The sequence below is a fragment of the Gnatocerus cornutus genome, chromosome 7, assembly GCF_029298725.1.
Source record: "Gnatocerus cornutus isolate USDA-ARS CGAHR chromosome 7, icGnaCorn1.1, whole genome shotgun sequence".
NCBI lineage: Eukaryota > Metazoa > Arthropoda > Insecta > Coleoptera > Tenebrionidae > Gnatocerus > Gnatocerus cornutus.
This window is the reverse complement of record NC_142239.1, coordinates 653,730-667,355: the sequence shown is the minus strand read 5'-3', so window position 1 is coordinate 667,355 and position 13,626 is coordinate 653,730. Positions and strand designations below refer to the sequence as shown.

At 34.5% G+C, this 13,626-nt stretch overlaps 2 protein-coding genes across 2 annotated transcripts; one reads left to right on the top strand and one right to left on the bottom strand.

The window, feature by feature from the left end:
• Window positions 1–5,080: 5,080 nt before the first annotated feature.
• LOC148170580 (uncharacterized) lies at window positions 5,081–7,340 on the top strand. The gene is made up of 2 exons (XM_088041735.1): window positions 5,081–5,172; window positions 5,260–7,340. Exons 1-2 carry the CDS (start codon window positions 5,119–5,121, stop codon window positions 7,195–7,197), a joined length of 1,992 nt encoding a protein of 663 aa, XP_087897861.1. The 5' UTR covers window positions 5,081–5,118; the 3' UTR covers window positions 7,198–7,340.
• A 2,591-nt stretch (window positions 7,341–9,931) lies between these two features.
• On the bottom strand, window positions 9,932–11,328 carry LOC148170579 (uncharacterized). The gene is made up of 2 exons (XM_088041359.1): window positions 11,248–11,328; window positions 9,932–11,200 (listed from the first exon to the last, which is right to left on the bottom strand). The coding sequence occupies exons 1-2, from the start codon at window positions 11,326–11,328 to the stop codon at window positions 9,932–9,934; spliced, it is 1,350 nt and encodes a 449-aa protein (XP_087897485.1).
• Between the last annotated feature and the right edge of the window lie 2,298 nt (window positions 11,329–13,626).

Below are 13,626 nucleotides of genomic sequence, written 5' to 3'. Positions count from 1 at the left end.
CCACCCGACTATCCCTGTCTGATGGTCGTTTTTTTTTCTGGTGACAAAGGGTGTGGAGTGGATGTCGGTACTTATAAATACTCATAAATAACAAAACTAACTCAGATGATGTACTCTTTTTGTGTAATAAGTACCTTATTAAGTCATACACACTTGCACTTTTAGTCTCGTCTAATATCCATTTACTGCTTTAGAACGATTATAAGTTGGCCGAGTCGTAAATGGTACTTGCGTTTTGGGGTACCTATTTATGATGAACGGTTCCCTTTTCTTTTTTTGTTAAACTACAATAAAACGACCATCAGGACTTCTTAATCCCTTGTTAATTTATTGTTTTCGTCCAGTTCATATTTGTTTATCGCGACTATCGCTGTGTGATGGTCGTTGTTTTAGTTGTGTGAACAGGAATGCAGTGATGTCGATTTAGAATTAAGAATTAAATTATAAAGAATATTTTATTTATATCGTCAGAACAGAATAAGTTAGGATTTATTTGTAGATATGTTTTTTTTTGTAACTTCTCCCCGTACCAAATTCACACGCTTGGAATAAAATTTCCATCGGTAACTGTTTCGAGAAATATCCCAATATGCGAAAAATTAATGAAAAATGATACGCTACGGTTTCGAGAGTTAATAAAGTACGACTTTGTTGTAGTAGGTCGGGAATGGATTAAAATTTAAAAAAACGAAATTGATTACACGTTCGTTTCTTTGATTATGCTTTTAGTAATAAAGTCTTCGTCACCCGAAAGCGGCGGTCCAGTTTGTTTACCACTTCAGATCCCAAGAAAAGAGGTAAAAATCTACCACAGTAGTATTTGAAGCTTCGCTGTCAAGTTACAGCAGGTACCAAATAGTGATTTCATGGCTTAATTGCAGTACTCACTGTACACAAGCATTAAACCAGTAAATTAGCAGATTCTGAAATTTTCTAATTTTTTACTCCTTTTGTGTAAAGATTTCCCGCATTTTTAGTCTCTCTAATATCAACGATTAAAAATCGACGGAGTCGTAATAAAATTCGATAATCGTCACGTTCATTTCATTTATCTGTTGTACTTTCGCATAAGTATCCTTAAAAATAGCCTCTTAGATACTTGGTATTTATGCAAATTTTTTATACAGAGTATCAAGAAATGTTTGTCTATCAAATGATAATCTGTGATTAAACAATGAATTCGCGCTTGTAAATTGAAGTTTTGAAATATGCTTAAAGATTTTCTTGTGTAAGTTACGCATACATTCCCAAAACACACCTTGATGGTCAAAGAGATCCTGTATTAAAAATAAGTCGAATTCGATTAATAAATCAATCTCCGCTAATGTTTCCTTCGTTGCTCGAACCCATTTAAATAAGTGCCGAGACAAAAAAGCCGCTACCGTAGGTACATGTTGTGTGTACAAAAAATCAGACCCTTTTGAGATGTTTATAACTGAGTCTCTCGACTTAATGGTTATGGTTTTGTCCCCACGAACATTAAAGCATTTTGAAACATCTACCACGTCAGCAAAGGCGGACGAACGAAAACGACTTTCAAAAGTCTCTCACGCGAAAAGCAAAAATCGGAAAAGGACCAAACCACAACCACCGGAATCTCGGGAAAGTGTACGTTTGGGAAAGCTCGGCGAAAGTGTCGAGAAAAAATCGGTGAAAGAAGGTACTCGCGCAAAACTACGTAACTCGTTCGGCGGTATTCTCGTTTTATTAGAGGCGTTCCGCCTGTACACGTTTTATATATATAGTAATAACAAAAGTTTTACTTGGTGAAATTGTCGCTTTGTCGATGTTAATTAACGATTTCCGGTGTCCATAAAGTGCAACATGCCCGTGTAAATCAAAATTAACCTTTATAAAAGAGAATGAAGTGACTTGTGAAATTTTGGTGTAAACGTAGTTTGCCGCTGCACTGTCATAATTTTGAAAACTAACTTGATATAACAACGTTTTTTTCGCAAATTTTAAACACAATTTGCATTAGATTTAAAATAAAAACTCAGATATTTGCATCACAGTTATGTTGGAAAAAAAATTGAATTCGCGAATATTTCCCCAAAAACTGAAAAATCCCTAAAAATTATACTTCTTAAGCGTCGCGACGCCAACCAAACCGTGATAAAAAACAAATTTTTGCGACAGCTTCTAGAGCTTTGTCAACTATGAGCGTATGCAAATTTTCAAAATTTTATCTTTAAAATTAAAGACGATTTTGAGGGTGGACACAAGTGTTGCCGGACCCTGTATAGAAATTAAAAATTAAAAAAACAACAAAAGCTTTGGATCAGTTATTGTTATTAATTTGGTCTGATTATAAAAAATCCAATACAGTAAACCACCTATTTAATTTCTACCAAATTATTGAATTATAAATTTTCTTGCGAATACGGAGAGCGTATTCTTCATAATAATTATTTCCGAATATAGAAAATAATAGATAGTTATTATATCGTAGGTACATAAATAAAATTCAATCAAATCAGAATAGATCAAAATGTAAAAACCATATTTTTTCTACAAAGATGTTAAGAGAGAGAAAGAAATAATAAATCTGATTGTGTATTCGTAGAAATTATCGTTAAATGTGGTAAATGCGATAAATGCGCCCGCCGACCGAGAATGATGCAAAGCAAAAATGTGAATAAACGTTTGAAAGTATACCGGTTGAATAAGAAACATCAACATAATAATTATAATTGTATTTCTCTTGGATAATAAAAATCCAACCATTCATTGTAAAGTGACATATCAAGTTAAAGAAAGATGTAGTTACCGCGACACTTTCACCGCAAAGTTAGGATTTCTTGATAAAAAATCCCATATCATTTGCACATCTACGTGTCTCAAATTTTGTGTGTCGGCTTTTTGAAATCCCGTTTCCATTGTGTATAAATTCTTTTGCAAAAACAACCATAAATTGCAACGCTGGTGTTAAACAAATGTTCTGCATACGGAATTCCATCAGTAGGCGGAGCGCGTAGCTGAGATGTGACGTCAAACCAATGAAAAAGTGTTTCAGCTCCCGCCTGAATATTTAAATTTCTTTAGCCAATTTTGGCAAAACCGTCATGTATTTTTCAAAAATTTTTGCACCACTGCGTTATTTGAACAATATTCTACAAAATTTGGTACAAAAACATATAGGTTACATTTTTTGCATTCTCCCTATTATAAAACCAAAGTATTGTTTAATAAACCAATTTACATTGGGCAAGCCGTATTAGATTTATCGAAATTATTAATGTATAACTTCCATTACAATGTAATTAAAAAAGAATTTAATGAAAAAATAAAACTTCTTTATGGAGATACCGACAGTTTCATATATGAGATTAAAATGGCTGATTTCTATGAATTTATGAAAAACAAACCCGACTATTTTGATACATCTGATTATCCAAAGGACCATCCATTATATTCTGATAAAAATAAGAAAGTAATAGGGAAATTCAAAGATGAATTGAATGGTATTAAGATATTAGAATACATAGGTTTAAGGTCAAAAATGTACAGTTACAGAACTGAAACGTGTGTTTCAAAAAAATTAAAAGGTATCAAGAAAGCAGTATTGAAGAAAGAAATAAGTTTTGAAGATTACAAAAATTGCTTATTCAATCAAACTGAATACTTCCATAGACAGAGAGTGATTAGGAGTCATAAACATGATATTTTTACTGAAGAAGTAAAGAAAAAGTCTCTAAGTTGGAAAGATGATAAAAGATATCTTTTACCTAATTCTACAGATACATTAGCTTATGGACACGTATTAGTATCATCATAGGTACGTTCATGGACACTGTTGAACTATTTTTTATTAGCGTTGAAGTAATAAATTAAGAAAACAATAATAACAATTACGATAATAAACGCAAGAATAAAAATAATAATTTTTAATTTATTAACTTGTTGAATAAGACTTTTTTCTGAATTTTGGATATTCTTCATTGAATATATTTAAATTCTTGAATACAGTACTTTCCATTTAATTTACAATTTTTGAGTTTTTTCATTTATTGCTCTCATATTTTTAGTATGTCTTTCAAATATTTTGAGAGTTCTTTTCTTTACATCATCGATGTTTGATGGTATTACTACTGTTTTGTTTCTTAATTCTGCTAATTTCTTAGGATCATAATTATTGTAGTTGTCTAATTTATATTCCAATTCATCGATTTTATTATTAGCGGATTCTAGTTCACAGTCTGTCATAATTAATTGTTCAAGGAATAAATTAGCTGTTAGCTCTTGCAATATATTTATCTACTACTTCTTGTTTGAAACCGACTATTTTTGCTCCATCTTCTAATCTGTCTATTTCAGTAATAATAGGTTTTAAATCTTTTTTCCATTTTTCTTTCTCATCGTTGGGAATGTATGAAACTAGTTTGTCCATTTATGATTGAAAAGTTTCTAAAGATTTACTAATTAATTTATGTGCTTCTTCATCTAAACTTATATTTTTACGACTACCTGCTTTATGTTCTACATTATCGAATATTTTTTTATTTTATTTTTTCTCTCTTTTGTTCCCAATTGTTCCGATTTGTTCTCTTTTGTCCCGGATTGTTCCCGTTTGTTCTCATTTGTTCTCGTTTTACATGCAATCTTAATTCCAACTGAATTTAGTCCCATATTTAGGGAATTTCTAGAAATATTTTTAGATTTGCAAAATTCTGTCTTTGTTAGTTTTTTATTTACAGTCGAATTGAGATATTCAATGGCAAAATTACGATTTCTCATTTGAGTTACTTCATTGAAATTGTTAGAGTTCAGATGGTTGTCTTGTTTTTAATGGTGTATAATATTCTGCTACAATTTTGTTCTCTTTAGTATTGGTCATTTTTTTATTTATTGTAAAAAATTTATTTTGAATCTTTTTAAATCATTTTGAACGGAACTTTGTTAATATTTTTTTACTCATACAGATTACAGATAAAAAAATTCGTTGAATATAAAAATTTTTTCAGGTAGATCTGATGGAGGGCTCCTCATCCTCATCAAGGCGCAAAAAAGTCGAAAGTAAACCTGTCTATTCAGACCAAGTAAGACCAGACATATTATTGTATCACACGGTAACATGGTATTACACTTTTGTTTTAGGAATTACTTGGATTAAATTTAATGGATGATGTAACATCTTTGGACACTTGCGGAGGCTCAAATGAAAGTGAATACGTAAGTAACTTACTTCGAACAAATGTACAATTTGTTTTATGTTCAAATAGGAATTCATGGAAATTACAATTTGTTATGTCTTTTCAGGATCCTGACTTGGTTTTTGAAGTTCTTCGTTGGACATCGACTTTTGTGGACAAGTCTATGTTTATTAAATGCGTTATGAAGGATGCACATAGAATACTTCTCACTGCACCGCCCAGATTTGGCAAGACTATGGCTTGCAAAATGCTGGAGAAGTTTTTTGAAATTGTCAGCAGTGAACAACAAAAGTTGGAGAAATATAAACTTTTCCAGGATCTCAGAATTTACAAATTCACTGAAGAATGCATAGAGAATCATGGTTGTGGAAGTAAAAGATTTTTTCGCAAGCATTGCGGACAGCATCCAGTAATTTTTCTTGATTTTGCACAATTATCAGTAAGGTCATATAGCGACTTTTTGGAGAGTCTTAGAAATATGATAATGAAGCTGTTTAGAAAATATAAAACATGTTTAATTCACGAAGATGGTGAAAAATTCAGCTGGTCAAGTAACAATATGGGAAGACTGGATATTGAACCTTTCTTGTGCTATTTGAAATATGCCGATGATGATGATTATTGGAACAAGGCAATAGATCGTAACACAGCAGAACTATACATAAAAAGGGCTTTTGAATATTTGATCGAGGTTTTGTCGGTCCACTATCAAACAAAACAAACCCATAAGAAAATTATTATATTGATTGACGAGTTCGACGCACCTTTTATGAATATGTTATTTAGTGAAAACTCATCAGACCGACAGATTATGTTTTTCATACGAGAACTAATGCGTCTTTTATGTAAAGATGAGATATCAGCACAATTTGTTCAACGAGTAATAATTTTTTCTGTCACTGCATCAGGCGGTACGATTTCATTAGGAGCTAACAATGTGGAACGTAGAACATTCTTGGACAAGGATTATGATTATTATAAATTCTTTGGATTTACCAGAGAAGAAGTAAACGCTTTAGTTAACAACTGTGTCAAAGAAGGAAGTCAAAGAGAAAAAGCTCTTGATGAAATTACTCTTTGGTACAACAATTACACTGTAGTGGGAGACAAAGATACAACTATTTCTAATCCTGTGTCTATTACCAATTATTTACCGAATCTCGTACGAAAAAGTTATTGGATTGAATCGGTTGGAACCAAATATATCTGCCAACTATTTAAATTCGAAAAAATGCGGGAGAAGGTGTTTCCTGCCGTTAGAGACGATGAGAAAATTTCCATCATAGCAAAAACTATAGAGTTGAACGATATTTATAATCTGAAATCATTACGTGAATCAATTTTGAATTGTATCGAACTAGTGCAGGTAGACTTAGCTCTTCAGTTTCTCACACAATGTGGGTACTTTAACGTTATTGACAAGAATGATGGGAATTGGACATTACAAATTCCGAATCTAGAATTGAAACAAGTATTTACAGACAAACTTCAGGAGGCTTTGGTAAAATTTAAAACTAACCTGTTTACTGTAGAACAACAAGAGTCATTTGTGAATGCATTAAAGTCTTTAGGAAGTGGAGAGAAGCATGAACCTATGAAATATGTTGCGTTTAAAAAATCTGTGGAAAATTTGTATACCGACCGAGAATTACCAAAAGCTCATTTTCACTTTCACTGTGACCTTTGGATGTTAATTTCTAGTTGTGGGAAGTTGGATTGCTTTTCTGAATTTGCAATCAAAAAGGGATGCTCACCCAAGCTTGATTTAATTATTATTTCAAAATGTGCAGTAATTATAATTGAACTAAAGCGGCATAAACAAGATTCTGCAAAGAAGGCCCTAAAACAGTGTCTACGGAAAAAATACTATGAAGCATTTGAACTTGAAGGAAATGAAAGAAAGGGTTTAAAGAAAATTTTAATTGGTCTTCATCTCTCTGATGATCGTAAAGTTAGCATCAGGTATTTAGAAAATTTTGAGAAAAAAACACTGCAAGATGAACCAAACATAGAAACAATTGTAGAGGATAGCTATGAATGTTAAAATCATTCTCTCTGTTAGTTATGTACCCTGTTTTATTTTATGTGCATTTCGCTGATTTTAAGGTAGTTTGAGAATCTGTAAATTGTAATGGAAAATAATCTCATTTTTTTGCCCTTAATCTTTGATTAAAGTATACATTTCTACTTGAGTATTTTTTAATATTTCATTAAACCGGGACTTACGACTTTATGTTAGTTGGTACATAATATTTGATATGGTAAGAAAATAAGTTGAAAAAAAAACAAACTATTATTATTTATATGTTCAATGAAAATTATAACTAAATATAAACAATTCTCTTAATTACAACAAAGTAAGATAAGAAAATCTGTACCTTTTTAATATCACAAAATAAGAAAATCAATTTTAGTTAGTAGTTGTGTTACAAAAACAAATTATATAATTATAAAGCAAACAAACTAATTTTTCGTTCGTGTCGTTACTTTGGTGTAATAATAATTTATTTTTTCTACTCCCATAGTAGTAAGTAACTAGGCAAGAACCCTGTCATTTGTTGATTAGTAACTATGACACTATGAAACATGCATGTAATATGTAGATATATGTATGTATTTTCATTATACGGAACTAACTCACGTGACTTTAGTAACTTTTCGACTGTGAAACCAACGTTTTAGTTCCACCATGCCATTTTTAAGGTTAGAGTTTTCAGATGTCACTAATCTGACAAATTTCAAAGAACTAGTCAATTATTTTATTTATCAGTTATTTCACTTATTATAATAATACATAATTAAAAGTGTCACGCCAAATATACAGAAATATTCTTATTTCGTTTGCTCCAATTTGAATTCACATCAATTCTCAAAATAGTTGTGGATGTTTGTTGAAATCTTGAGACAACATAAAGATGTTTGTGAAGGAATGCTGTAAAACTTTGGCGGATTTGAAAGATGTTAACGCAGGTGGGGTTAACTTCCAAATTATCGGGTGCTGGTTTCTACAGTTTATTTTACTTGTACATTACTGTCTTACCGCCGACAACACACTGCTTGTGGCGGCGGCTAGCGCATCCCCACCACACATCTCTGTCTGAACAGAGATAACTTAGAGATGCTCAAGTACGGGCACTTTTCTACTCCTGAGAACTTGTCTGGTCGACTTTGCGGCCTGGTTCGTGTAGATGCCGCTACTTGTCAAAAGGCGCTCGATTTAAAAACTGAACTGGGGTTTTATTATTCAAAGTAATTTTTATGAATTACATTAAAATCACAATTTATGTTGATTATTATCTAAATGATAATAATTAACATAAATTGTAATTTTAATGCAATTCTAACCACTTCGCATTCAGATTAATGTAAATAAAACTCTTTGGTTTAACAAATAATTTATTACATAATTATTTTCAATTTCAAAGGAAGTACAGACTATTTTCTTGTTGATAAAAAATCATATATTACACAGTTAGAGATCTTAAGACTACAATATGATTGTGTAATAACATTTTTAAGACTAATATACATAAATAATATAGTACGCAGGTTGGAATTTTCATTACGTAGTAAAAACACTCAGGGGATTCGCATTTTTCACTGTGAATTATGGGCAGAGTTTTTAGGGGCTTTGTGTCCTGACGGTGAACCCCTCGGAGAGTATTGAAGGAAATTATCGTTTGTACAAGTAGTAGTGCCATAAAACCAGAATGCGATTTGCAAATCTTGATAACTAGAAATATGACAAGAAGTGAACAATAAAAACTGAAATAATGAATCTGAGTTGTCTGAATCAGAACGTTTTATACGGGGTCACCTCAATCAGCTAAATTTGACTTCTAATTTTAGAATGGTATCCTTAAAAAGGATAAAGACGTAAAGATCACTTGGAAAAGAAACATCTAACTAGCGATATTAAAATTGAAAACTTACGTTAAGTCCACATTTTGAAAATTTTGAAGAACGTGTTGTTAATTGTAAATTCCGTTAGTTCTTTAAACTTTATACGCATGCGAACTAGTTGCAAATTTGTGCAAATTTTTACTACAGTTTCCTGTTTGACTGACTTTTGACAGTTTAGCGATTGGTATCCATCTAATATCATCCGCTGGTACTAAACACGATGGTAGGGCCATCTATTAATTAAGTCCACCTAAACGGCAGAGTACGATATAGTGGGAAAAATACGCATCAGAGAGAGACACGAGATTGCTTTAAAATGGGATAAACTCTGCCATAAGACTTGACGATCTCGAAGTTATCTCTGGTCTGAATCAGTGTGGCGCTTTCCATGAAAATGCATGTGCGTTGGGTACGCAACATAGCCGCCCCCCTTGAAGGTTTGTAGGCTTCAACAAAAAACTTGAAATACAATAAATAAATAAAAAATAAAAATAAACAAATAACAAAAACAAAAAAATCAAAACACAATTAACAAAAAAAAATTGAAAGAAATAAATTTTTCAAGAAAACTCACTGTTCCCCTTTTCACTACTTGTCATTAATTGGGAGCACACACAACTTAGAAACACCACGTTTGTACACTCCTTTTGTGGTTCGAACCGAGGCCACTCTTGCGACACCATCCCTTCCTGGATGGATTGCCTGGATACGCCCCAAGGCCCAACATAGTGGAGGTAAACCGTCTTCTACCATTAATACCATAGCTCCTGGTTGGAGGCCAATTGCATCTCCGGATCTCCATTTGGAGCGGCCTTGTAGCTGAGATGTGTACTCCTTCTTCCACCTGTTCCAAAAATGCCAGCGCATTTTCTCTATTAACTGCCAGCGCGAAGCGGAGCAGTTAGGACTTCTCCAATCAAAAAGTGAGCATGGGTTAGAGCCATCAAGTCGTTCGGGTCGTTTGATAATGGAATTAAAGGACGGGAATTAAGGCATGCTTCTACTCGTGTTAGCAGTGTGTACAACTCCTCATACGTAAGCAAAGTGTCACCCACGACACGTTTGAGATGATATTTAACTGATTTTACTCCAGCTTCCATTAAACCAGCAAAGTTAGGTGACCTTGGTGGTGAAAAGGACCATTTGATGTTATCATTGGACAAAACGGTTATAACATCTTTATAAAAGTCGGAAGTTTTGAAGAATTCAGCTAATTTGACAAGTTCATTATTAGCTCCGACAAAATTTTTTCCGTTATCCGACCGAAAATGTTTGACCATGCCTCGTCGGGAAATAAGTCGTCTTAAGGCGCTCAAAAAACTGTCTGTTGTCAGATCTGTGACCAGTTCAAGGTGAATCGCCTTGGTGCAAAGACAAATGAACACACAAATATATGACTTCAATGTTTTTCTACCGCGACCTTTAGACTCCTTGATCAAAATAGGCCCACCATAGTCTACTCCAGTGTTAACGAAGGGTCTAGCCGGCTCTAATCTGTCTTGCGGAAGATCACCCATTTTTTGATAGGCAATAATTGGCTTTACCTTGAAGCATGATATACATTTATGGAGTACTTGTCTCACTTTGCTCCTTCCGGCAACAATCCAGAGCCTTTGCCGCAGCGCTGATAATGTGGCTTGGGCGCCCGCATGTAAATTTTGTTTGTGATAAAATTGAATTATTAAAGAGGTAACAAAATGATTCTTTGGTAAAACTATGGGATGCTTCTTGTCGAATGGGTATCGAGAATTTTTTAGTCTACCTCCTACTCTTAGTACTCCGTTATTATCAACAAATGGGTCTAAACCTTTTAATGAACTGCTTTTATTAACAACATTTGAAGATTTTAATTCTTGAATTTGTTGAGCAAAAGACTCGAGTTGCATTAATTTGATGATTAACCTTTCTGAATTATTTAGCTCCTCAGAACTTAAATGACCTGTGTTACGGTCAAAATGCGCGGTGGTGAAGATAGCGAAAATTGCGCCCTGAATGGTATCATTCGCGAGTTTTATTTGGAGGAAGTTACTTGTTTGGAACCAAATAACCACAGTTTCTTCTGTTACCTGTTCCAGGGGTGGCTGCTTGGACACCAGTTGCCTCAATTTTAGAGTCCACGTTTCTTCGCTTATTTTGGTTTTAGTCTGTTTTTTTGTTGTCCTGGTGATCCTAAAAGGTTTAGTATCAATACGGGAGTCATTGTAGTGTCGTAATTCCTGTTGTAGTCAAATTCCCGGATGTCTGAAGACTTCGTCGGTTTTCCGCTGAACATTTTGTAAACTATGAAGCCTGGAAACAGGAGAGTAATCTAGGTCACGTGATTGGTGGCAAAAAGCGTCGCGAGCTGATGGGCCGCTGCGCGGTAGCTACTGCGCAGGTTTTAAAACTGCGCGCCACAGCGAGCCAATAAAAACACTCACGGTCGAAAGCCCACCAGGGAATCTGTCGATACTGTCAATGATGACTTTTTGTATTGTTGGTTATGGTCACATTTTGTTGATGACAGAAAAGTGTTTTTTTACTTTATCTACGTTATATGTGAATATTTGTCTAAATATTCCGATTATTTTGTGGTTAATTCCGCCATTAATAAAAAACTATGTTGGTAATTTTTTAAATTAATTATTTTTTGTTGTGTACCTAGGCTCACGCGTTTTAGGATGGCAAGAGTTGTTGCAGCCGAATAGTAATGAATTGTGCTTTGGTCACCGTTCGCAACTAAACGTTTCGAATTCATCGTCAATCAAAAAATGTGAGCGCGCTTTAACTGCGCATCTACCGCTCTCGCTATCCCAAAGCGCACGACTTGTACACATAATGTAAGAAATTAAAATGTATCGAATGGCATGTTAAAAGGGCTCGAGAATTTCCATCAGCAGAAGCTTTGCTTTTGCAATTTATTAAACAGCAAAGATGAGCACGTCATGAGTTGACCATGTGATGCCCAATAGCCAATAGCAGAGAAGATGCGCAGACGCTACCGCGCAGAGCCCGGCAAGCTCGCGACGATTTCTGACTTTTTCGACGCGCGGCATACAAGATTGACCTCCTGTTTACATATCTCCTTGTTGTAAACAAACCACATAACCCTACTTCACGATCAACTGTCATCCAGATCGCCCGGTTATTTTGGTTATCGTAGGTTGGTGCACTGTCCCTCGTGACGTGTTTCCCTTTTTTTGTACAAGATGTTGAGGGAGGGCCGGATCTTCGGTCATTTTGGTTGTTGTACGTTGTACGTTGTACGACCTGGTCGGATTTGAAGGTTACCACCAATCGCATCCTCATTAAGCCGCCCTCCATCACAGGTGACTATTGAGAATACACGATATTTCTGGCGTCCCCATACTTATAGGGATTTTCCTTCATCACAGGCTTTCTTCCTTTTTTTCCTTCTTTCTTCTGTGGTTTCTTCGTCGTCCATTTGGTGTCCTTCCGTGGAAGTTCAAGTTCGTGGTTGGCAGTCCCGCTCCGGAGTTTTCGACCCAGGCAGGAGGAGCCGTGTTCCTGCTGGACATCCCGGATTCCCAATTGAACCGTGGGAGGAGCAGCGACACGATAAGTACCCCTATATAACCACGCGAACGGTTAGCTTAAGTAAGTCGGGAGAGTAAATGCGTTGACAGCTGTCCGCGTGTTTCCGCCGTTCGCGCACATTTTCTGACTTCAACCTACGGGATTCCGCCATTTTGTCATTGTCAATAATTAGTTAATTAGGTAGTTTTGTAATTTTGTAGCTTGGTAACATTAATTCTTTTTTGCTTGTAATATTTTGTTAAATAGTCACTTGTGTTAATATCAGAGATTTGGAAAATAATAGATCCGGTTACCATATGGAAATTTGGACATACGTTACACAAAACATGTGCAACAAGAATTTTTATTTCCGTCTCTATCTATTGCATTGATTCCTATCGCTGATACGCTTATGCAGTAGTGTCTCTCTCGTCAGGATGGAACCAATCAGGGATCATGACGTAGATCGTTACTCGAATTTCAAATGGCAAATCCAAATTGTCATAGCTAATGTCAATAAAAAACTTTGAATGCAAAGTTTTGTGAATTTAATGGTTCTAGACGTTATTTCTCTTGTATGTTGCTAAATTTTGTGACAAAGTTCTTTCATCACTAGTTTGATTTCGTTTTCCTGTATTCTAAGTATTGTTAAAACTTTAATTCTTTAATAGGCCGAAGCTCTTCTACATCAAGTGGAGACTCACACAATATGAATGCGGTAAAACCGATTATTTATAGCTCCACGATTAAACGATATTGAGACAATTCTCAGTGTGCATATAGTATATTACGTAACGTGTAGGGTAAGAAGCGTATTACACACAAGCGAAAAATTATAAGCACGAGGCGTTAGCCGAGTGCGATAATTCGCGAGTGTACGTAAGTCGCCTTACCCTCGAGTTGCGTACTATACTTTTTCTACGATTTGGAGGAAAATTTCAACTAAACTTCAAAAAAATGCTTTTATTTATTATTTGTGTTATAATAATTGATTAATGATGTTTATTGTAACATTTTTGCAATTAGTGAGGGCAACTGGTGCCGCACATTTCGA

Excerpts from the sequence above, each read along its gene's own strand:
- LOC148170580 (XM_088041735.1), top strand. The coding sequence starts at position 5,119 with ATGGATGATGTAACATCTTTGGACACTTGCGGAGGCTCAAATGAAAGT. Across the intron at positions 5,173-5,259 it reads GCTCAAATGAAAGTGAATAC|GATCCTGACTTGGTTTTTGA; the intron begins GTAAGTAACTTA and ends ATGTCTTTTCAG.
- LOC148170579 (XM_088041359.1), bottom strand. The coding sequence starts at position 11,328 with ATGTTCAGCGGAAAACCGACGAAGTCTTCAGACATCCGGGAATTTGAC. Across the intron at positions 11,201-11,247 it reads ACGACACTACAATGACTCCC|ACTAAAACCAAAATAAGCGA; the intron begins GTATTGATACTA and ends ACAAAAAAACAG.